Below are 26,329 nucleotides of genomic sequence, written 5' to 3' on the forward strand. Positions count from 1 at the left end.
TAACAATAACCAAAAATGAAGATTTATGAATGAGGGTGGAGGTTGCCTTTGAGGTTTGTGTTCCCCCAGTGTCGCCACACTGCACTTCTGGCATTCCTGCAAATCTTTTGAATTATATCCCGAAGCCAACATTCAACAGCAAAAGTTTTTGGCTTACGATCCTAGAAAATGCACGTGTAAATGCAGGTGCACAAAGGGATATAAATCCATTGGCGGTAGGGTAGGGGGAATGAATCCATTAAAATGTGGAAAATAGTAACTGAAAAATTAGTTTGATTTTTCCCCATTTCAAAGAGGAAAATACAATACGCTTTCCCCCGTATTCATTCATTTCCACTTTCATTTATTCAAAAAGTTTCTTTTAATTAGCTGCTTTTTTTTTCCTCAAAGAGTGAATAACTTTTATATTCCTCTAAAGAGGGTCCTGCTGTTAATTTTTCTTTTCCTTTTTCTATTTTCTTTCTTTTTTCTTTTTTTTGTTTGTTTTTTTTTCTTTTTTGGTTGAATTAACTTTTGTTTCCAGTTGGAGGAACTCCCCAGCGGCACTTGCGAATGGTTAACAATTGCCCTATAACATCATTTTGGAGCACATTTTTGGGGGGATTTCCCGAGTTGATTAAATAAATGCCTGGACTCCAGGTCCACTCCACTTCACTTCCCTTGGTGGCTGGTCAGCATTCGTTGTCCCTTCGCATTGGTGGGGGGTCACTACTGCAGCCTTGACAGAATTTTTCGCTTTAGTTTCACAAATGGCAAATAAAAAATTTAAACTTTCTCGCTGGACCCACGGTGTCCGCATGCCCTTGGGCTTATTATGTCCTTGCCTCGTTTTTCGGCATTGCCCCATGCAAATTGCCACGCAAATACGGCACAACGAAAGACATGGCAACATGGCAGTATGGCAGCATGGCTGGCTGGCTGGCTGGCTGGCTGCCACCATCCAATTTCTGTCTCTGGAGTTTAACCTCTTGGCAGTTGGAATATTTTTGGCCGTTCCCATGTGTCGCCAATGTGGCTTTTATGGTTATAGTCGCGCATGCCGCGGCACACACCCCTCGAACCCACTCCAATCCAACATCCAATGTACTACTACCCATCCAAATTCGTTGTCATGGCTCGGTGTCATTGTTGCCTTTGATTTCAACGTGCGATGGGGCCGGGGGTCGGGTTGGGTTCGGACTTTGCGTTGCGGCGGTTATTTGAATTCTTTTTCACAACATTCTCCTTTCTTTTGTGGCACAAGCAATTTACATCCTGTGAAGAGGATGATATTTTCTAATATATGGGGAAAAACAGGAAAATATTATTATATTGTTGGAGAAACTTGAAAGGAATGAACTTGCGACTTTCAATGGGTGAAAAAGCAACAAAAGTTGATAGAGTCTATCCTTGTCTCCCAGACTGGTATCCCTTAGCCTGTAGAGGGCATATTCACTGTAGAAATTCCCCATAGGCGATGGGCTATAAGAGAACTCTCCCAGCCTTTATATAGTTTATATTCAATCACAAGATGGGTTTTCCATTTGAGTCCACAGCGTTTAAATGTTTCCTATAAATTTGCATGCAACTTGCGAGTATTTCGTGGAAAAATCACTAGGAAGAACTTTTAGTCATTTGTGCAACAACGAGACCCATTTTAAGTGTGATAGTATATGTATGTACAGATGTGTGTATGGTAGTACCAAGAGACAGTTATACATACTACATATATACACATACAGAGTACAGTATATGACAACACTTTATAAAACTTTGCCACCGCATGCGGGGCAAGTGAATGGTGGGGGGGAGTAGTAGTGAGTGCTTCGAGTGTTCTCTGAGTGCATTCACAGTTCACTTTAATTGAAATTGCGAGCCGAGCAAAGGCGACGGCCCGGAAGAGAAGTGGAGAGCGGAGAGTGGAGAGGAGAGGGGTGGCAGTGTGGTGTTTGGCAAATGGAGGGGATGATGACAACGATGTGCCATGCCAGGCCAGGCGCATTTATTATAATCTGTTGCATTAATATTTGCCGACAATTTGTCGTCTGGTCTGTCACTCCTATCCCATGCTCTTCTTCTCTCTCTCTCTCTCTCTCTCTCTGTTAGTGTTGCTGTCTCTGTTGCTATCTTTATCTATATCACCATCTCTGGCTCTGGCTCTTCTGCAGTGTCATAAAAATGAAATTAAAAATGCCAGAGAAGAACTCTCGGGGCCAACCAGCAACAGCAGCCAGCAATAGTTGCAATTCGCACATTTTCTTGTTTTTATTGTGAAAAGACAGCAGTGGACAGCCAAATAAAATCAAGCGACTTGGTAAACCAAAGCTATAGATACCCTGGCAGATCCCTTTTTACTGCTCCACTTTGTAGAATCAAGTCTCTCTCTCTCTCTCTCTCTCTCACACGCTCTCCTTCTCTTCGTTAGACATGATCTCTGTATTGGTTTATAGTCATTAAATTTATCTGAGCCATGTAGAAACATTTAATATTACTGGCTATTGAGTTTCATTGGAATATCTTCACAGAAAGATCTGTCTAACGATAGATAAGATGACATCTCGTAGTGTGGCTTGAATATTTTTTGCAAAATTATTATATATATTTTAGCGTCTCTCCTTATGTACGAAACACACACACAGACATCCCATATGCTTAATCATAATAACCCGACTGCAGAGTGTATTAAAAAGAAATGCCCACACATTAATTTAGTGGGGAGGGGGGGTTGAAGTAGCCGCCACATTGCCACAGTCATGTGGTTTTTTATCCCTGCCCCTGCCACAAAAGCTAACGAAAATCCAGGCCAAATGGTTGAATTTTCACTGACATTCAAACCAGTGTTGGCTTTTAAAGTTCAGGGGCTTTCAATTTTCGAGTATTTCGAGCCTAAAATGGCTGAGGCCACTAATTGCATTTGCCATGGCACCCCGTTTCGGTCCGGTTACGCCTCATGCCACGAGCCTATTTGTGGGTGGGTTGGGAAAGAGCTTTGGCTAGTATTTTGTGGGTTTTTAGGGGGGACCATCAACCAGCATCCTACCCGCCTGCACCTGTCATTAGGGCATCAGACAGGCAAAAAAAAGATTCAAACCAAACAGGGCAAAACCCATAATAAACCAATCACCTGCTGCTAATGTCCCCGGAGAGTGGAGCGAAGAGGATAGGACTGGAGAGAAGAGGTCTGGTTTTTGAGTGGGGTTTTTGTGGCTCTTTCATTGGAGCCGAGTTTAAGCCACACAAACATCGAATCGGTATGCAGGCAACGACCCATCGTCCTGTCCTGCCACAGAGCATGGGAAATGCAATCAGACAGATGATGGAATAATGGTCACTCCTCAGAGTGATATGGGAAAACGGCAGGAAGTGCAGGGGCGACAGGGCAGGCAGGCAGCCGGACCGAGAGAGTCGAGAACATGCAACGTGCGCATCCTAATTGGCAATAGATTCAATCGATTTTCAATAGCCCAATAATAACCATTTAAGAGGGCCAAAATGTATGCAAAAGTCTTTTGACCAAAAGATGATTTGATATCAATACTAACAATTAGCATAATGGTTTAGCAAAGCCATAATTGAATTCAAATAATCATCAATCATATTTGCTATGGAAATTTCCTTGGCGGACGGACTGTACATACTTTTCAATTATTTATACATTTTCTTTATGCAAATCGAATGAATTTCCCAATCAATGTTTCATTATTTTCTGTAATTTATTCAGCATTGATGCGAATTTCATTCCCAACCCACAACCACAGATTTTCCATTGATTTTTCGCTAATGCGGAAAGGCCGCTAAAAACATGCGAATGCGGATTCGGATGGAGCCTCGCAAATAGTGGTCTCTTTTTTTTCACCCAATTTAAAATTCTACTCAGCCTCTCACTCACCCCTCTCTCTCTGTCACCGTGCCTGACTCTTTGGTAATATTTTCAAAAAATATTCCAATGTTTATGCAGTTGCTGGCCCCCTGCCCCGAAAAACTCCTGTGGTACGTGGCAGTACGTGCCCACAATTAAACATTAAACATCAACCCGAAAGAACAACTGTACAGAATGTCAGCCAACTGTCGGCCAAGTTGAAGTACGTGACTTTGGTACATTGCATCATTAGAGCCCCCGGGAGTCTGGTTGCCGGAGGGGTTCGCTGGGGGTCCGTTAAACAATAAAAAACTAATTTAAATTTGCTTAGAGCATAAATACGAAGGTGTTGGAAAACTTTTTCGGGTGGGGGGGTTGCAGAGCCAACAACTTTCCCAAAACAAACAAAAATCATCATCAAATGTTGACACAGCAGTAGCAGAAGCAACAGCAGCAGCCGGTGGCAAGTGGCAAGCGGTAGTGGGCTTCTTTTGGGCCCAGTAGCATTGCATAAAAGCCATGGCCAAGTGCCAGAGAAGCCACACAACGAACCAAGCATCCACAGCATGTCTCTCAAGTGGATCACACTGTGTGCCCTGGTGGCACTACTCAGCATTGGCACCGGCAGCTGGGCCAAACCATCTGCCAGACAGAGGCACAGAACCATTCAGGCGCGGCCCAGCAAGGAGCAGGTTCCACAGAATTTACTGTACTATGCCGATGCCATCGATGATGATGATGATCAGGATCAGGATCTGGATGATATCCGCGAGCATGAAGAGGATATCGACAATGATGCAGCCAAGGGCGAGGAAGAGGCGGAGGAGAACGAACCCGAGCAGGCGCAGCTTGGCTCCAACTCAGAGAAACAGGAGGCAGAGCAGCAGCTGGAGGAGGGGGAGAGGGAGGAAGAGACTGCAGATGAGCTCCAAAACGCCGATGAAGATGCCATCGAGGAGGAGGATGCCAACGAAGTGGTAGAGCAGGTCCTGGAGCTGGTTCGACCCGAGGCACGCGCCCGTCGACGTGGCAATCGTCGCGGAGGACGCCGCGGACGCCAGAACCGCAAACGTGGTGGCAATCGCCGTTGCGGTGGACGCGGTGGTCGTGGCGGTCGTGGCGGTCGTGGGGGACGTGGCAGACGGGGACAGCGCAAGCCCAACGTATCCAAGCGCAACGGGAACAAACAGCGAACGGGCAACAACAAGCGCCAGGGACAAAGGAAGGGACAGTCCAACAACAACAAAAACAGCAAACGCCAGGGAGTGAAGAAAGAGTCCACCAACAACAGCAACAACAAGCAGACTAGTGGCTCTACCAGCAGACATATAATACCGGTCTAAATTTTAGAGTAGTGTAAAACCAAAGTGTGCCAGCTTTCTCCCACTATAAAATAAACCCACAAAAAAAACACTTCAAACTGCATTCTTCATTCAAATTGGAGGGCATCAAAGCGAGGGTGTTCGCACTTCCCATCTTTTATAGTCCGTAGTATCGTTGTGGATTAGATATGATCCAAAAAATTTGATATTCACGGGATAGTGCAATCGTATCTTGGTTTGCTTTAGTTCGGCCGGACAATCTGCTTTTAGGACACAGCTCTTGAGATTGCCATTGATAATGTAACCCTCCTTGCACACACACGGTCCCCCGCACTCGACCGTACAGTGCTCGCTCAGAAATTCACAGGTCTCCGGACAGGGGCTGGGACACATGGCCATGGTGCCATTTACCGTGCAATCCACTTCCGATTCATCAGAAGGAATGACGAATGATCCAGCAACGGCGAACAGGTGGCACAACAGGCAAATGTATTTCCAATGCAAGTTTTTCATTTTGCCAGTTGTGGCTGTCGATATGGAAGTGACATTAATAGTTCGGGAAATTTGTTATGCCTTGCAGCATTACAAGTTCAATTAGTTCTACATATCGGTATATTTGTGGCATTTAAAAATCGTATAAAACCCCGAATCACTCGTGCCGAATGTGTCCCTTCGCTTATGGGCATATTTTAAAGCGAAAGGAACACGGTGAACACTGCAGTGCACCTCTGTTCCAGTTCATTTGTTTGCAAATTATCTTCTAGTTGTTTTATTTCTTGCTTATGATTATTTGTTGTTTGGCTTTTTGGTGGCTTAACGCTAACATAACAGAAGCAAACCCCTCCCCTCCCTTCCAACCATATCAGGCGGTTGATCTTCAAATATTTCAGTTTATATCCACTCTGGAATCCGCTTTATTGCAGCATACTTTTCGGGGCAAATGTTTTAGCGCCAGAGAAAGTTTTTATCGCATACACATACCCCACATATTTCAGTGTACATACATATGGATGTATGTATGTATGTGTGTGTGAAAGAGAATTCATGTGGCAGGTAGCACAACCACAAGTCATAAATTTCGCCTGCGATTCTCCTTTTGTTATAGCTTTTTTTTATGTCCTATGTGTGTGTGTGTGTGTGTGTGGATATATATCTGTGTGCATGCATGCATGACCCCATAAATTATGAAACGCTGCAATTTCGTTTAGCGGCTTTAGCACTGTTCGAAATTAGTTGTACGCCTCTTTTTTATACCAATTTAGTTTATAGTTTTTAGAGCTTGTTCCACATGAAATGCATGAAAATAATGTCTCGCCAAGTACAGTACGAAATATGGAGGACACTCAACTCCCACTTGCCCCTGTCGTGCCACCGGACTGTGACTCGGTTTCAGGTTGCATTCACTGGTGCCTTTCAATTTCAGTTTGTTTTCGTTTAAGCTCATCTTTTGCAATGGTGCTGGTGCTGGTGCTGGTGCTGCTGCCTTGGCCATTGAGTTCGTTTACCTGACATCCTCGTTCGTTTGTTTGAGGATGTTCCGGAGAATGCCAAAATTCCATAAATAATTAAACGAAAGCCCCAGCCTCAAGCTTCTTCTGCTGCAGCTCATCGCTCGGTGTAAAAAAGTCAGAAATTGAAGAGATATCCCTGCTGAGAACATCTGCGACTCTGGCTCGGGCTCTGGCTCTGCTCTGTTTATTCTGTCTACCTGTAGCCAATTTCGAGCTGCTCTTATCTGTCTGGGCTCTGCTGTTGGCATTTGGTCAGCCCTGTCTGTGGGTGGGGTGAGTGGGGTGCACAGGTAGCAAAAATTGGCACGACTGCTATGGTGAACGCAGATGGTGGGTGGATGGGTGAATGGGTGGATAGGTGCCTCCACCCGCCCCCCCCCTGTACAGACAGGCCTTCCACTGTTTTCAGTTCCTGTCCGGATGTCTGCCAGCCGCCTGCCACTGACGTTTGCCAAATCAAATAGAAATTTTAATTGACTCTCCTTGGCTCGTTCTCTCCTGCTCGCTACCGGTACGTGCCATCGCTATATATTCTCCCGTGTGCACCAGGTCTGGCCTTTGCGTTCGAGTTCAGGTTCAGTTCAGTGTCTGGTTCGTTCAGGGTTTTCTTAAATCTAATTTGATGGCTCCTCTCTTGTCGCATGGAATGTTTTTTATTTTTTTTTTTTCTGAGAGCAGCACGCGCCGGCTTACCTTGCAATACTTTAAAAATGTTTGCTTTAACTGTGCTCATCTTCAAATCACCCTGGAACAAGCTGTGCTGCTGCATAGGCCTCTAAACTTCCTACGTTTTGCCGCTCTCTCTCTCTCCCTCTGTTTGCTCTCTGCTTGTGTTTCGGCTCTGTTCCAAGCTCTGTTAAATCGTTTATTCCCTTACTCTTTCTCTGCTTCTGATCTACTGGATCGCTGCCCTAGCTATGCTTTGCCTCTGCGCTGTGCTTCTGTCTGCTTGACCTCTGCTCTGTTCTCTACTCCAAATTCGATCTATGCCCCATATGCATAGTAGGTGCTGCTCTGGCTCTGCCACTGCTTTGCATAAATGCCTGCCTCTGGCTGCAGCTCTCGCTCTGCCTTCGCCTGTGTTGCTGCTTGTTTTCCATCAAACACCAGAGAGAAGAGCTCAGAGAACATGGGAAGAGCAGCAGAGCAGCGAAAGCGGGTTAAGCGCCTTTTGGGCTCGAAGCAAAATTTGCATTTGTCGTCGCTGCCGTTGCCGCTGCTGCGATTTATGTGGGCGCACGCGGAAAATTGCCAGCAGCAGCAGTGGAAGCATCAGATTCAGAGAATATCCTTCACTTTACCTCTCTTGCCCCCATCCTGCGCTACCTCCGATGGAGTCCTTGTTGTTTGTCAACAACTTTGCCTGATTTTTCTTTTGCTTTTTGTATTTTTATTGTTGTTTGTTTTTGGGGTCAAAAAGATGCGTGTGCCTGTATGTGTGTGTATGTGTGAGTGTGTTTGCATATCTGTGTGTGCAACACTGTTTTTCACTTAATTAGCGCTCTGAATGACGCGCTGACAGTTGCCAGGAGTGTACGTGCCACAGCCGCGGGGTATGCAACGACATACAACAATGCCCTGTCATCATGGCAACTGCTATTGTTGTTGTTGTTGCTCCTGCCACTGCCATGACAGTTGTGGCATGTGCCCAGAGACGCCACAGATTGCGGCCAAAGTTTGAGGTTCAACTGGATAACAGAGTTCAGAATTGTGGGTCAGCTGCAATACGTATACATATACATACATACATACTTGAGGGTAACACTTCTACTTGGAATACTAACGATTCGGTAATAGATTTCCAATGAAATTGTCAAAACTTTCATCGATTACAGCCATGAAGTGCCATTAAGTGTTGCAAAACATGAAAAGGCATTCAAATTAATTGCCACCCACCACACACACACACACACACACGCAAAAAATGTTGCAAGAAATTTAACGATTGAGAATAAACCCACAGAGCACTTTGCCACATAAATTGAGTCCATGAATGTCGTAAACATTTTCACACATCTCTCTCAGGCCTCCTTCTCTGCTCCTCTGGTTGTACACTTTAACTCCTTTGCTCTCTCACCCTCTTTGTTTATCCTTTAAACCGGTTTTAATGATGCTCTGCGGAACATTTGCACCCCATCGCTAGAGAAGACATCCGAGTGTACGAGTATTCACCAAATCGTAAGACATTTTTTATGGTGGAATTTTAATGAGCGCAACATTCCCCTCCCCCCGCTTCTTTGCGAATCGATAAGATGAAAAACCGTTTCACAAAGGATGGTTCTTGTTCCATTTTTTTTTGTTTGCAACCAGTCCTGAATAAATTTCCTGCTGAAAATTCATTTTATAATAGCATTTTCCTGTCGCCGACACGCGAATCAAAATGAAACACAAACGGAAAAAAAGGTATCACAAAAAAAAAGGTGACAAAGCCAGTACAGATTTCCGCTCAACGATGGTCAACAAACAACAGCATTCCATGGCCGCCAGCATTCCATGGGGCAGGGGGCAGGCAGGAGGCGGAAGGCAAAAAGCCAGAGTTGCATCCGGTGGGGCAGCATCTGGATGTACATACAAATATGGCATTGGCTTCCGGTGGCATGACGATTTCCTTGCACTGTGGTCTCAATTTTCATCATCATTCATTTCATGGTGCGACTGAGAGAGTGAGATCCTTGCCCGCTCTCTCTCTTTTTGTGTGTGTTCCTTCTCCTACTTTCTCTCATTCGCTCTCCCTTTTTTTTTTGCCGCTTTCTGTATTATTTAATGCACTGATGTGCGCATAATGAGCGTGATTGACATAAATGAACTTTAAATGCACCAGGGAATCGCAGACTGAGTGGCACAAATGTTGAGCAGACAATGTTGTTGGTAGCCTGCTGGAGGAGCCGGCCCCCGTGGCACAACGGTTACTTGCCATGCCAAGGCCGTGTTTGCTGAGGGCTGGTGCTGGCATGTCCTTCCTGTAGCTTGGGGGCCCCCCACACACAGTCTCTTGTCCGGCTTTAGCCCACCCCGTTTTTTTTTTTCCGTTTTGAACATTGGACTTCGCTTTGCTTTGTCGGGCACTTTTGGGATTGTCCACTCCGCTTTATGTTGTCTCTCCATGGCAGTATGTTCCTCCAGGCACTTTAATCGAGTTTACTGCATGCTTTACACAAAGCAAAGGGCGGCGCAAGGCGTGGCCAGAACAACTAAAAGCCAAATCATCCGTTGGAACAAAAACACAAACAGAAACCAAAAATAAAGTTAAAATGGAAACATATGAAAGTTTTAGGAGTACATCCCCGGTTCTGGTACCGTGCAAAGGATATTCCTTGTATCCCAACAAATGTGGCATGCAACAGCAACTTTATAAGGAACTTATAAATTATATACTATATTGGGATATATTTAAAATATTTTAAATATTTTCTGCAAGAATCAAATATCCATGTCCATATTGCATTTATAAATATTCTTATTTAATTTGCATATAAATAAATCAGTAGATTATATTCCTCTTTATATGGAAAGGGGGCAAATAATCCCTCTGCTCCTCGGCCTTCCAAGAACCATAAAATTGAGATATTCCCTCCCACTCTTGCATTCGCTTGCTGCCATAAAAAGTTGCAGCATCATCAACGCCTCTCGAGGGGGTATTGCAGCAGGAAGGGTGGCCAAAAGTTTCCCTTTTTGCAGTCGAGTTGAAACTTTGTAGCAAATATTTAAAAGAGCTCGTCTTCTACACCCCTCCCCAACCACCTACACTCTAGCTCTCCCACTCTCGTTGCCTGTTTTTTTGACTTTAATGAGCCGCATCGGATGGCAAAAGGGGAAACGCGGAGGAGTAGAGTGCGCGCGAGAGAGAGAGAGAGGGAAAACCAATGCTATTTTTGAGGGCTAACTCCACTGAAACTTATTTCATAAAAGAGCTGGCGCACTTTTCCTATTTAATTTTAATAATCCTAATCAAGGAGATGCAAACGTAGTAGCAATGGAAAATTATACGGGTATTTTCGGCGTAGTCCCTCTTTTGTGTGGCACTTGATAGTCCTGGCCTTCAAGGATGCTTCAGCGAAAATGCAGGAATAAAACCAAAGGTATTCTAAGGTCAACTGTTTTTTGAGTGGTTTTTTTATTAGAAAGGGAAAAATGATGGAGTCCCCCCTACTGACATTCAAAGGAAGTAAAATTTTTAAAATAAATATTCATTGTTGGAATTATTGTGCTGCTCAGAATCAATAGGTTCCACAGATATCTACAAAGGTAATGCAGCACCCACAGTTATTGGTAGATCCATAGATCGAATGTACGTACACTTTTCAGTTCGAATAAAGTATGCAAAAGAACATTAGAACTAAACACTAAACAAAAGAGAACTTTCTTCATCGTACATACACATTTTGCAGCCATCTACAAACTTTTGGCATCGTTTCTATACCATCAGTTGGGCGCTGCACTTGGAGTTTCACTTGGAGTTTTGGCTCAAGGCACTTGCTCCTCTCTCGGCAGCCCCTCAATCATTGTCTCGTCTCGTCTCTCCCATGGAAATATATTGCAAAATCTTCTTCATAAATGTTTAGACTGGATAACAATTTTCTAGTCGTGGCCCGAAAGTTGTTTTATTGCGGAATTTAGCTTGGCTATCTGGCTGCCAGCAAACTATGATTTATATATAAATAATCATCAATCTTCCTTAACTGACAATGCTGTTGTTGCATGCAACATTCGAGTGTGGGGTTATGCGCCCTCCCCCACAGGTTACTGCCACTCGAATGAATCCAAATAGCAAGGCTTTTAAATGCTTTTCTTCCTTCCTTATTTATTTTCTTTTATTTTATTTTGGTTATGTCATTGATTTCCATCAAAAACATTTCCTGAGACTGAAAATACATTTTCCCCCTTCCAAAGGGCGAAGGTTTGTCAGGCAGAATGGGCAAGGATGTGTTGTGTGGCATGCTGTCGTCGTGTCTGTCATAGTCATGTTTTGTGTGTCGTACGAGAGGAGGCACACGAATGAATGCATTTTGTGGAGGCAGCAAACATCAATCGATAGTTCAGTTACAGGGTAGCCAACGGGGTAGGCACAAACGCATGGGAAAGATGTCCGAAAAATCAAAATGAAACACGAATAAAGTAACATTCACACGTCATTCAATGCAATGCATTGCTAATCCATTTGTTCACAAATTCATTCATTTATTTAGACATTTTATTCACTCCCCACTGTGTGTTACTGTCTCTCTCCCTCTCTCTATCTATCTCATAGCTGCTGCAAAATCATTCTGAAAATCAAATGAAATTCGGTGCAGAAGAAAGTAATTGAATTGTTTTGTTTTGTGGTTATTTTCATTATGCTGTTGACACGTGTCCTATCCGCTCTCTTTCCGGGCATAACCACATTACGTACACGTTACGTATACGACAGGCGGTACACACATAAAGAAAACAAAATTGATTGGTTTACCATTTGTTTACAACCAAAAAGTTTATTGTAGAGTGTGTCCTTGCTTCCACATTTATTCAGTGATTTCTGGATAAATAAATAGTTAAATGTATCTTTCAGCAGGCATCTCCATCTGTCTTCTTTGGAAGTTTGAAAACGGTTTCCAATGACTTTTTAGATGCCTGATGAGGTTTTTCTTAGTTGTTTTCCCATTAAGAAATCTTCAAATTATTAGCAAGAAAAAGCAAAAACTAAAAGGGGGGAAGTGGCACGCATATTTTAAGTGGCAAAGTTTTCTTGCACGTGGAAAAACTAACCGGTAAGAGAGAGAAAGAGAGAGAGAGAGAGGAAATTGTTGCCGCTACTAGCATTTGCCATTTGGCCATTTCCCAGGCCAAACTACAGGCAATAAAAAAAAAAACTACAACGATTGAGCGGGTGTGGGTGGAGGTGGGAGGGTTAGTGCAAGTCAAGTAAATAAAAAATTATTGCAAAACTTTGCCATGCAATAAACGAAGGCACACAAAAAAAAAAAGTGAAGACCTTCTTGAAGAAATTACGAGTATGGCAAAGGGAAGGCCCCAGACATCGTTCTGGGGTGGCGAGGCATGAAAAATGCTGTAAAAAAATAGTTGCAACTACGGGACAGGGCAGGAGGCAGGGGCAGGAGGCATGAACAGATCCTGTTCGCACAAGAACATCATCATCTTGCTTTGTGGCATGTCTTCTTACAATGTTGCAGAGACCAGACTCTGTTTTTTATTTCCTTCCTTTTGTGTAATCAACGCAGGTGCCACCGAGTTGGGGCAAGCAGTGGCATGGCAGCAGATTTTAGGCGCAGTTAAAAGGCCTCAAGACCCGACTCTGCAGGGGGCCAAACACTTTCCTTTTGGCATTTTATACACACAAACACCCATCACTTCCATCGTTGTGGCAAACGTGACAATGCTACAAAGTTGCAGGGCACTCCTCCTTGCTCCTTACAGTGGCTCCACATCCTCCACGCATCATTAAGAGATTGTTGAATCGATGACAGTTTAATTACAGTGATTAATTATCAAATTAAATGAAACAATCATCGGTTTTGATGCATATTTAATTCGATTTAATTTAATCAAACTCAAGGGAGTAGGGAAGGAGGAAACACTTCAAGAAATATCGGATACTAGAAATCAACAAAGGCTCAATCATAAAGAATGTTCACAGCTACGCAAATGCAGAAAAATATTGCCATTGAATTATTCGTATAGCCAGAATGAATAAAACTAAAGATCACTTTGTTGTTTGGCTCTTTGAACACCTGGCTTTCGAAAACAAATATTTATTAATGCCAGAAGCAAGTCCCTTTTGAGTGCATACTTTTGAGATGCATTCGCAGATGATTTTCTAATTGAATTATTACGATTTTTTACAATCCAATATTCATATCTATTATTTAGTAAAATATTATGATTATTTTTCTGAATAATGATTAAACATTCAATGCTTTCAATAAACTTTTGCGGAACACACTCTCCACTGTCCATCTCCCGTCTTCAATTATGTATCGAACTTTTCAATTAAGTTTCTCCGCTTTCTTCCTGGATTTGACCCTTCGCATCCCACTGTCCAGTGTCCCGTGTCCATTCCGGGCAGTTATTAGAGGAGCCGACTTGCAGCTATCAAATTGCCATAAAAGCGGATGTTAAACGGAGTTGCCTGCCGTAAACTGCCCTCACTATACGGCCATCTAGTCCTTGGTCCTTGGTGCTTCGTCTTTCCCGATGCGGATGGATGCCAGCCCGTCGTCGGGGACTAGCTGCCTCAATTAGCCTTTGGTACGCAGACCCAGGCGGCCCGGGCGGTAGATGGAATTGCATGGAATTTTCCATCACAGTTCGGCTCTCCTTTCCCCCTTTTACTTAACCATTGGACTATCATTTGAAGCCTCTTCTTTTTCATTAGCTAAGTGGCTGAGCGCAGCGCTCTGCGGGGGATACCCCCCCCCCACACCGTAACAATATAAATTTCATTTGTCTTCCTTTTTGTAATTATTTTCAATATAAAAAGAGAGAAAGAGGGAAACAAGGGAGGGAGGGAGACAGCACGCATATGTATATCCCTCATTTTTCTGTTGTTATTAAGGGAGCGTTGATCTGTTCCATCTGCTTCCACCACTCGAGTGCCATAAATCTCACAGAAAAACACTCCAAAGACAGACGTTCAAAAGGGGATAATTGGATGAGAATTGAGATATTCAAATCAAATTGGATCTGCTGCAGCTCTCTTACTCTCTCTCTCTTTTTTGTCAAGTGCATCTCATCATTCCCCCATTCCTCTCCCACCCATTCAATGACCTAAACAGAACAATTTCAATGATGTTAATTCCTTTCTGGAGAGCACTTACTTTCTTGAATTTGTTTGGATTACGAGCGCAGCACATACAATAATACTCGTATTTATTATCATTTATTATCGCATAAAACACGCTACGAGCCCAAAACAAATTGTCAAACAAAAACCGGGCACAAGGGAAAATTTGAAAATAATGGAAAAACGTGACCAAAAGAACGGGGGCAGCAAGCCAAAGACGAATCCTTCAACAGTAAAGAAACACAGATATAAAGAGAGAGAGAGAGAGAGAGAGAGAGAGACGATGTGCGGGCTGGGGGTCGGGTTTAGAGTGTTGACTGAGGGACATCTGTCAGATACACAGCCCGAAGAGATTTTGAGGTTAACTCCGGGGTAAGCCACAAAGTTTTTGTTCTCTCACTGCTGCTGCTAGTGCTGCTGGTGCTGCTGCACTTGACAAGTCTCTTCTCTGTCCCTGCAGTCGTTGCTCATTAAAAAAACAACAGCAAAAAAGACTCCACCTGTGCCTCTCCCCGCGTATGTATTTGCTCTGAGCCATCAACAGCAGCAGTAGCAGCAGCAGCAAAGGAGCAGTGGTGCAGCGGACCTGCAACGAGAGCCAGTGTCCACGTAATTGAATCACCCTCGAGAACATATTAAAACCATCCATGAGGACAGCACCGCTACTCGTATCTCCCCCTCCTTATCCATCCTCCGCTCCCTACCACCCCTACCACCCCTTGGGGCATTGTCCGAATGCGGTCTGTCCTTCACACACAGAACTGACCAGGATACCAGTGGCAGGACTTAACTTCTCTTTTGGCCCATTGCTTTTCCCTTTACTTTTCGTCTGCCCTTTTGTCTTCTCGAATGAACTTTTCAGTTCCATATCTTTTCCCATTCACTTTGTGCGAGCGATGGAATTGCGGTGAAATATTCATTTTTGAGTATGTAATGCATAATTTTAATTTGCTGGTGTATATAGTTTATTCATTCATATCGGGTGGCAGGGAATAATCGAATGAATGTCAGCTATTAAATGGAAATCTATGAATGAATAAAATTCAGCTGTTGAATGAAAAATCTTTTATCGAATGGGAGTCCTTTACTGAATTACCAAACATATGTATTTTAATACACTTATGTACATGTACATAAATATGTAAAAATCCCTTTGATAACTGCATTCGGTGGACCAAAGAGGTATCAGTTTTCACACAGATATTTTATCAAATTTGTAACAGAATTGTATTGTTTTGTATTAAAACTCAAACGACTTAAACGAAAACTCTCAAAGTCCCATCTTTCACTTTCACTTGATGTTTCAATTATATTTAATGGAATTTCTTTGATTCCTATAAGGTTTATGGCATTTCGGAAGGGTGGTTCAATCAATGGCTTGCCATCCCCAAACGGACTACTGTTGATAGGGTACCCCACCTGACGGCATGCACAGGAAGCCTCCACCAACCCACTGCAATTCTTTCCCTTTTTTTCTCCTCTTTTTTTTTTGTTGCTGCTGCTGTTGTGGCCAGTGATTCAACAAGATATTGTTGTTGTTCGTTCACGTTCATCGATGCAGCTGAACAGGTTCCTCGGACGAGACAGAGAACAAAAGCAAAGGAGAGGCACGAACAGAATGCAAGAAGAAGGGAAAAATCACGTCTGATAAATAAAATATATAAATACATACATATAAAAGAAGAGAAGAAGATATACATACATATGTATATACTATGTATAGTACATGTGTAATTTATATATTTAGATATATCTTCGAATCCCCCTTGAATGTTGCGTCTCTGGCTGCTGCCTGCCTGCCTGCCTGCCTGATTGCTGTGTGCACTTTGGCGCGCTTATCATTTCGTGTGTGTCGTATTTCTGCTGCCTCAGAGAACTGCCATCTGCTCTGCTCCCTGCTCCCTGCTCCCTTGCTCCCATGCTCCGTGCCTCCTCTCCTCTCTGACCAGAAGAAGTTGCCCAAAAGCACAAGCCAGTAAAAGGTACTGACTGCATCGTTATTCTGCAGCTCCTTCACTCTTTTGACTCCCTCTTTGTGTGTGTCATTGCCAATGCAGAAATTTTGATGCCAGCTGCAGCTTGTTAGGCGGCTCTCTTAACCCTTTTTCTTTTTTTCTTTCTTTTTTACTACTTTTTATTGCTGCCTCTACTGATTTGTAGCCATTTCCTTTTGCCTTTTCCTTTGTGCCTTTGTAATTAACCATTGTCGTTTCCCACAGCAAACAAAAAAAAAGGGAAACAGGAGTTCAATAAGACGGGCGAATCTTGATTTGGTATTTTCTTGAGACTCCGTCCCATGACTCTACTGCCTCTGTTTCTGTTATTTAGCTGAACTTTAGCCACAATTGGTAAGCCGTTCAGTTGATCCGAAATAAAGCTTTGATCCAATCAAATATAAATACTAAGAGAGAGAAAGAGAGTTCATCAAAGGGATACCATCTTGTTGTCCATTCAACCATATGGTGGCCAACCCGATACAATCATCCAACATCACCAGCATCATCATCAAGCATGAGAGGCATCACCTGAGACCTGCTGAGACCCTTAAGAGCAGCCTTTAGAGCATCTACGAGTATTATTTATGTATGAACTCTGTACGAGGGTTAAACCTTTTTTCCACTCACTTGACACAAGTTTTGTGCTTTCGAAAGAGACTTCAAATACTCGCACAACCCACACACACATGAACACACACAGAATGCCGGAGATAGAGCAAACTAATCGCATTGGAAATCCATCGAATCGAAGACATTAGAATGTGATTTCTTGAAGCTGTAAATGTGCAATAATTTATTCAAATTCCCCAACGTGTGCTGCTCCCGCTGCTGCTGCTCTTGGTCGGTCGGTCGGTCGGTCGGTGGTCTGTCATTAATATTTACTCGATTTGATTTGAGTTTGCTTTTACTCCAAGTATATTTTGGGTCGTCAGGCCATTAAGTGGAGGTCCCAGCAGGTCTGCTGCGTGGGCTGTCGCTCCGGCCGGTGCTGTTCTTGGGGAAGAGAGACTTTCAAAGTCGTTAACCGGGCACGGCACAGCACAGCCCAGCCCAGGCCAGACCAAGCCAAACAGCAAGCCAATCAACTGGGTAAACTAGTTTAGACACAAAGATTCAGATAGATTTCTTCTGGGTAGGCAGACAGTGGGAAGGGAAGTCAGCAGACAAGTTCTCTGGGGGCGGTCAAGCATAAATTATGAAAATGCATATTAAACTTTATTTCGAGCGCATTTCGGGTGTGACATTTAATTGGGCTACTGAAATGTGGCACCTCCATTCAAGTCTATTCCCCTCCCCGGGTTTCTAACTCCTTATTTTGTGCTAAAACCACTTTATTTAGGCCAAGAAATGTATCTGAATTGATACCACTTAACAGAGTCTGACTAGATGGTCTATTAAATCGCTGAATCTGTAGAATCTTTAACAATATTTTATTATTTATTTTTTCCGATTATAATAGATCCCTCGACAGAGTTTTTCGAATAAAACTTAATGTTCCATAGAAATCATAATTAGTCAGCAATCAGCAAAGTACTCATTCCCCTTTGCAATTGGTTCAACAAGAACTATTGGCATTCGTATTCCCTATAATTCTTCGTTTTCTTTTTCTTTTGGCTGGCGCATCTTTTTTTCCCGAGAGCAATGAATTGCATTGCATGAATTGGAGCCCCCCGCCCGCCCCCTATCTATTCAACTCGCCTTAAATTAACCCTGACAGATTAGATGCGGGAACGACGATTGCATAGTCAATTGCAAAAAATTGTCGACAATAACAACAACAGCCAGAGAGGTCTTGATTCCAATTTTAGTTACATTTTCTGTATTCTCTTCTGTTTGCTGTTTGCTGTTCGCTTTTTTCTGTTTTCGGTTCTTGGAAAAATTTGCGTTTTATTTTGTTTTTCTGGGACATGCGAGACGACAACAGCAACAACAACAGCAACAGTAAGCTTTCAATATTGTGGAAATTTTGTATTTGTTTGTATGTATATGTTTTAAGCACGTTTCTTGTACCGTTAAAGCGATAGCTATATACATACATATGTAGGATATATTTATACGCGATAAGGCAATGAAATTTCCTTGAGACGTGTCTCCTCTTGCTTTTAAATCGGATTTGGTTTGTTTGTTTCAACGAAATTCAATTATTTCTTGGGAAAATCATAAATCTATCATAATATCATATATGCACAAAAATACTTTGTGCAGTGTGTGTGTGTGTGTGTGTGTGTGTGCGTGTTTGTGTTTTTGTGTACTCCCTCCTATATGGAATAAACGGATATTTCATTTTCGGGGTAAATGAATAAATGATTTCCCTCTCTTCTTCCTCCTCCTCCTCTATCTGCTCTTCCTGCACAGAGGGCGATAAATATTTATGGGGCAATTTGGAGCACATTCCACAACATCTCAAGCACTCCTCTCTCCTTCTGTCACTCCACCCCACACTTTGATTCTCTGCTCTTCTACCACCCCCCTCTCTGCTGCTCCTTCTCATCTTCGCTTCATTCCGTTTGCTCCCACACTTCAGCAAGCGCAACATATGTGACACATGTCAATATCGTCATAGCAACAACCCCCTCCCACCCACACTGTACTTCTCCTCGTTATCATGCTTGGCGGAGCCTCTTCTGCCTCTTCCAATGATTCCAATTTCCATAGATGTCTTTCCCCCATCTCTTTGCCACTCTTTGCTGCCATTGATAGGCATAACTTTAACCCATGATGTATGTTCGTACATATGTACGTATGTAGGTATGTATGTATGTATAAACCGACGGATATGTTACCTTTAGAAAGTGTAAACCTCAGCCAACAGCAACAACAGTTGCAAAGCTCTTAAGCCGCTCAGCTTTGAAAGCTTTACGCACTTGGGCAAGAATCAAAAGAGGCAGCACAAACGGCAGCAGAGCAGACCAGAAGCAGAAGGAGGAGCACAAGTAGAAGCAGAAGGAGGAGCACAAGTAGAAGCAGCAGGAGGAGCACAAGTAGAAGCAGCAGGAGAAGCAACAAAAAAAATGAATAGAGAATGAGAGAAAAAAACTGCTTCAACGAATTAAAAGTGTACGATGGGCTAGTGGGAGGGGGGACATGGCACTTCTCTGGGCGTAAGGCAAACATTAACCCTTAGTTGGCCCATGCTAAATGGGCGCACCACTTGAGAATCTATTCATATGCTCGGCATTCAAACTCCGTTGGCTGCTTTCATACGCAGGGCAGCAGACTATTCCCATTTCAAAACAAATTAACATCATCTAAGGAACGCGTGCACCCACCTCACTCTCTGTCCTGTCCCTCATAATAGCTGGAAAGATTATAAACATATCAGGGATCTCGCATATGTGTATATATAGCCAAAGCCACTCTGTGGTACATATTCTCCAGTATATATCTCAAGGATAAATATTGGATGGGAACTGGTATAGCCAATGTACATCTCTCTCTCTCTCTGTCGAATTCCAATTAGATCACTTTCTACTTTATGAGCCTATAGGCGGAATTCCGATTTCATTCTCGAATATTGGGGTGTTTTTTTTTTCTTCTCTCGCTTGCCTGCCAAATGATTTGCCAGCATTTGACAGGCGTGCATCGGCGGGGAGGTGGAGGGAAGTGGCAGTGGCTGTGGCCATGACCATTGGGGCTATTAAACTGTCAAACATGGCCATCATCAGTCAACACAACAATTACAACCAGCCCCCGTTCGTCTATGCCCCCTATTCACGCTATTCCTATTCCCCATTCTCATTCCCATTGCCATGCCAATGTCCCCTTGTCCGAGCGAGCGCCTGTCCAACTGCTCTCTTCCGTTCTCCGTTTCGTATTTGTCTGTTTACTTTAAGCTTCAAATTACGCTTAAATTGTTTTTACGCCTCTTTTCGCCCCACCACTCGACTAGACTATTGAGCAAAGGTCTAAAAAAAGATTTTGACGAAATCAATACCCAAGAAAAAAGAAAATAAACCAAAAAGTACACCAAAGGCAGAAGAAATTTGCCTCATCTATGCCAAAGATTTTAATGTAGGACATAGGAGACTGGGGGATACGCTGCAATTAGAACTAGAAACATTACAAATTATATTTCCTGAATTTATATATATTTGTTGAACCGAAATAGAGTAAATGATCATTGGAAGTGCTTTTGAGTGTCCATTTCGTGCATTTTTGATTCCATTGCATTCGTCTCTAGTTTTCTATATGAAGATAAATTTCATTCAGTTCTAGCTGCATTTCCGATGCTGTAACTAACTAACTAACTAACTAACTAACCTCAGAGCGTAGCCTCGTAAACATTCAGTAGGGCATTCTGTAGGGCATTCTGTTGCCCATTCATTCTCCCTGTAGCTACGAAAAATTTGCCACATCATTCTCGCTTTCTCTCTCTCCCTGCCACCAGAGAGGTATAACAGTCTTTAAGACCCTTTTCTCTCTCTCTCTCTCTCTCATTCACCCAACTAGGGCTCATTGGCGCCTACCCACTTGGCTCCCCTGTCAGCTGCCAGTCAGTTACTAGAAGCAGGCAGCATTGTCTATGGCCATCAATAATTTATGCATTCAGCCATCAATCACTTTGAGCTGCTTTTGCGTTAACTGAGAATTGAGTGAAATGCTCGCATTTGGGCCAGAGGGGGCGGTAGCGGGATAGGGCTGGGGCTAGGTCTGGGTCTAAGCCAAAGTAGAGAATCAGTCAAGTGTTGCCCCCAAAGGCGCAAATGGATTTTGGTTTTGTTTTTGGTTTGATTTGCGGGCAGACAGAAGGAAAGAATTACAGCAGCAGAGGCTTTCCTTATTTTTCACCCAATTCTACTTATTTTGTGTACAGTTTTTGTTGTATTTTTTTCTTGGCATTTGGTTTTTGCCATGTCCGCAAATTTCCATGGCCCAAAAGAAAGCAGAGCCGAAACAATTTCTTTTGTAAATTTGCAAACAAAAATTGCTTCCTTATTTCATTTTTGTTTTTTTTTTTCGGCAAATAAACGAAAGGAATAACATCTTTGAATCTTAGCAGCCCCCACACATCCTCCCAGCCACGCAGCCTTCCAGCCATATGTTTCAATTCGTATTTGCGTACCGTTTTCCCCCATTTTCCGCTTTTCCAATCGGGCACAAAAAGACATTTCAAACAGCTGACGGTGCTAGAGCATTTGATTTATGTAAAGTTGTTGCCTAAATTGATTTGCAATTGGCAATTTCCTTTGTGTGGCCAAAAACAAAAAGCCAAAACCAAGCGAAGCCAAAGTCACCCACCCACCGCCCTGCCCATCCGCATGTGGGAGTGTCAAAAGGGGCATGGCACCTCGCGGCGTAACCAGCTGTTATGTAAATGCTTCTCACATGGAGGCGTCAATGTGGCTCAAGATGTTAACAGATCCAAGCTCACGTGGCAACCCCGCGCCACCACCACTTTAATTTGGAATTTTCAGTATGTGGCAAAGGAGAAACGAGATAGAACGAGGACGAGGACAATGATGACGATAACAATGAGATGTGTGAGTGGATGCAGATGCCTGGATGTGGATGCAAAGTTCACCAAAGCAACAGACAAAGTGAAAACTTGTAGGAATTGTGCAATTAAAAGAAATCAACGCACAAGTACCCTGCATTCAAAGTTAATCATATTTAGATCCAGAAACACCAATCAAAAATCTATAAAAAAAAAAAAACAACAGAGACCTAGTAACTAGTGCTCGCATTTTTTTATGTAAATATATTTTATATCAGCCTTAAATTAATAGAATAAAATAAAATAGAAAGAAACAATTCTTTTCTGTATTTTTTAGCTGGTTGGAGAGAGCCTAACATAATGATAGACTCACTCTCAGAGAGTATCATAAAAACAAGTCGAGTAGAGCTGTCGTTGAACTTAGTCCTTGCTGTTGTTGAGTGAGAGTTAGAGGCAAATGTCTGCACAGGAAAAGCCGCCCACAATGTGTACATATGTATGTACATACACCTATCCCATTCGCTTCGCACATACCCTGGGAATGGCAACACCAAAACTCATTATAATGATATCGAGTTCTTCATTGCTGGCAGGAAAGCCTTTGCTTGCCTTCATTTACATATATATGTACTTAACACGTGTCGTTTTTTTGGTGTATTTTTGTTGTCGCGGTTCGTTATGAGTACGAGAATCCAATGGTGGAAAGCCGAGGAACAATTAGTTAATGAAGAAGCGCAAAGCATGAACATCTTTCGGGAGCCACAATGCAAATACACACGACAGACAACCAGACAACCAGAAATACTCGAGCGAAATTTACTTGCCGGTTGCCCAATACTCGTACATACATATACTATATTTATGCAGACACTCGAGAGACAAATGAGAGACAGTAGAAGGGAGGAGGAGAAGGAGAAGGAGGAGGTAGGCATAGGAGAAGACGGAGACGTTGTACTTAATCAAATTACAGCACTAATTAATTCCAATTGCTGTCGTAATGGGATTCTTGGGCAGAAGATGAACACGGAACATGGAACACGAGAACACTCTCAGGGCGAGCACTGAGAGAGGGTCGTCGGGCTCTCTCCTTAACATCAGAATACATAAATTTACTTATTGAAGACTTAGCTTAGACTTTATTTTGTTGCCATATTTTCCCTTGACATCCCATAGTGGCTGACGCTGACTGCCACATCAACTACCGAGGACTGCCACCATTCTGTTGCAAGTTCATTACAAACAATTGATTTGGCAGAACGGCGTAAAACTTGGCACCGCTAAAGAGAGCGATGCACTGCGGGTACAGCGGGTAGCACGTTGCAGCAGCCGCAATAAAACAGGAAACAGAATCCCACTCGAGCCGAGGGCAACGCAGTCAGCAGCAAGCAGCAAGTAGCAGCAGCAGTCTGGGCCATGACCAACGCAATGTGGTTGCAATTCTAGACAAAAAGCCAAGTCAGCAAAAGACGGCGCCGCAGACAGCAGGCGGCGCGGTGCGGGATGTGGCACGAAGTTGGAGAAAGGTTGGAGGCATTAATAATGAAAACATGCAGCCAGGCTCCTGTGACTGCGTCTGCGGCTGCCGCTGATTGAAACTGAAAGGGCAACGTCGCTGCAGGGGTAAAGTGAAGAGGGAGTGGCTGAGGTGGAGCATAAGGCGCCAAATCGTAGGTAGAAAATCTTTTCCAAAAGTATTTACATAAAACATGAAAGGAGCAACCCCGAAAGTCGAACCATCAGCTACCCTTTGCAGAAACATTTTGTTCGCTTCAGACTGCATTTGGAAAGTCTCTACAAATCATTATACACTCTGAGAAAGGGTATGCTATGGGTATATGCCCGTGTGTTCGCGCATGAAAAGTTGCTCCCTGAATCGACTAATGTGCGCACTTAATGAGCAACAAAGCGACCTAATGAAGTACTCAAGGCACCCCCCCACCACCTACCCGGGAACAGTCCAACTTTCCCGATCCCCAGCCCCCTACTGGCCACAAAGTTTCCGACAAAGAGTGAGAGAGCGAGTGCAACAGCGAAGCGGGAAACTTAAATCTTAAAAGTTTCATAAATTCAACTGGCAAAAAACGAATTGGCGGCCAAATTGCCAAATCGGAAGTGGCCATCAGAATCTCAGCAAAGAAAAACGTGGGGAAAAGTGGAGGGAGTCAGGAGCGAAGAGGAATTTTCATTTGCAATCGTACAGCTATGTTTGCCATTTTCCATTTATAAAACGATTCTTATTGTATTGTATGGAATATTGCGTTTGTTATTAAAATTTTGCATAAACAAAAGCTAAATAAAATTAAAAAAATTCTTTAAATATTTCAAAAATATTCCAAGCAACAAAAAAAAACCAAGTTGTTTACTCGACACACACACACACACAAGCGGTACTCTCGGGCATATTAGCTAGAAGAAATTGATGCTCCATTTGTATTGTGCATCTTTTGGCTAAGGAAAAGAGCCACTCCCAAGGTCTAGACTTATTTTCTTTGTTTAATTTTCACAAATAATTTCAATATATAGCAGACACAAGCTGTAGGCTGTACGCTGCTTGAAAATGTTTATTATCAAATAAATATATGTATTTGTGTATGGAATTTTGAGCAAAATGTAGCAGCAACATTTTCAGGGCTGTTGACAGTCGAAGGATTTATGAATTTGATTTACGAGCATTTCAAGTATGGCCCGTGGCTTTGCTTTTTGTGGTAATTTCATTGGAATGTCTTTAAATACAGATTGATTTAGAAGTCATAATATGAAATTAGACAACAAACAAAAATTGGCATCCCCATCCTTCCAGCTGGCAGTTGCCACATCAAAATTCAGTCCCCAAGTCTTGACAGACGCAAATATTATTAAATAATTAATTAAAGTCGTTTCTATTCCACAAAAGTGTCCAAATCTTAATCATAATCGATCCAAAATCATAACTAAAATGAATTATGACATCAACTTAATATATCTGTTTATATTCACGACTATTTTATGAAATGATTTGATGGGCATACTCGTACTCGTAAATACTTGATGAGCTCGTGGCTTTATATATAAATAATATATACATGTACATATATGTATATGTTATGTATGTATGCATAAACTACTTCTCAGTTTCTGAATTGCTGGCACTTAAGCGCTGCTGATTTGATTTGTTCGTAGTCGTTGGCCTCTGTGTCTCCGCGGCGTATACGTAATTTGTGTGGCATATAAAACTCAATCTTGTGGTTTGTGCTGCCATTGCGAGCTGCCTTTGTATGATATACTCATAATACACAATACTAATAATAATAATAATAATAAATTCGTAATAACAATTGTAATAATGGCCACAATTTGCAGTACTTCAGACATTTAATGTCCCACACAATTATACGGCAGATATTTTGGTCAATTTAATCCTCATATGCGGTTAACCGAGGCACAAATTTGAGCGCATTTACCTGAAAGAAGAGAAGAGGAAGCCATTTAGTAAATCATATTAATAACGATTAAAGGGTGCGATTAACAATTGAAAATTATACATAGGTTTCCTTTTACATACATACATATGTATGTAGTTCGCCCATAATGTAAGACAACTCGTTGGTATGCATCTCGAAGCAAATTTTTGCTGTGTTGCAATTTCCCCCACATTTTTTTACATTTTTTGCACCTCTGTTACACCTTAAATTTAAATTTCAATTGTCGATGCCACAGTCGCAGGATATCCAAAATGAGAGATAGAGCGAGAGACATGTTGACTTTAACCCGAGCCCCTGATGCCACACATAAATCTCCAGGCGAACGACAGGCTCTCTGCGGCTCTCAAGGAGGCTATGGCTATAGATAGTGTGGTATTGGTGTCTTCTTCTCGTAAAATTTATTATAAAATTCAATCTTTTTTACCAGCTTTGAAACGAGGTGCAGGGCGGTGGCAGGAGAACTTTCTCCTCCTCCGCCAAAGTGTCGAAAGAGAGCCTGTGATAAGACGAATGGGGAAACGAAAGCCTAGCAAAAGGTATTTAAATCGTTTTTAATGGAAAAATATGCAAAGCAGCGGCTGCGGCAGCAGCAGCGTTTCCATCAAGGAGGAATCGACGGTGGCCCACGTAAGCCACCGATGGGAGGCAAGAGAAGCAGACAAATCTCTGCCGACTGCCCACCGAAAGCGGGAGCTATGCTGTCGTCCCTCCCCCTTCATTAAAATTCCAGGCATTTTCACTTAGGGAGGGAAACCAGAGACAAGAGAAACAGAGAAAGAGAAAGAGAGAGGTAGACAGGCAAATGCTGACACACTTTAAAACAATTTTCTGGCTTGGCATTTGTTCCTCCACCAACACGTCGTCTGTCGGTCGAAGGAGGACTTGGAAGAGGCTACACACAAATCCTTGTCATCCCGAAGTGTATGCAGGACATATGACAAACTTGACGTAGCATGTCAAAAGATTTGAAGCCAATTTGTGTGGTGCAG

General features: G+C 42.8%; 2 protein-coding genes across 2 annotated transcripts in view; both read right to left on the bottom strand.

Annotated features, from left to right (window-relative positions):
• LOC111074315 (prolow-density lipoprotein receptor-related protein 1) overlaps window positions 1-26,329 on the bottom strand; it is a 55,002-nt gene that overhangs the window by 16,335 nt on the left and 12,338 nt on the right. The window lies entirely within an intron of this gene.
• On the bottom strand, window positions 5,267-5,706 carry LOC111074318 (accessory gland protein Acp62F-like). Its single transcript, XM_022367046.2, has one exon. The coding sequence runs from the start codon at window positions 5,671-5,673 to the stop codon at window positions 5,287-5,289; it is 387 nt and encodes a 128-aa protein (XP_022222738.1). The 5' UTR covers window positions 5,674-5,706; the 3' UTR covers window positions 5,267-5,286.

This window comes from Drosophila obscura, unplaced genomic scaffold (assembly GCF_018151105.1).
Source record: "Drosophila obscura isolate BZ-5 IFL unplaced genomic scaffold, ASM1815110v1 contig_17, whole genome shotgun sequence".
In the NCBI taxonomy this organism is placed as follows: domain Eukaryota; kingdom Metazoa; phylum Arthropoda; class Insecta; order Diptera; family Drosophilidae; genus Drosophila; species Drosophila obscura.

What these genes read in the sequence shown, in the direction of transcription:
- LOC111074318 (XM_022367046.2), bottom strand. Translation starts at nt 5,673, where the DNA reads ATGAAAAACTTGCATTGGAAATACATTTGCCTGTTGTGCCACCTGTTC.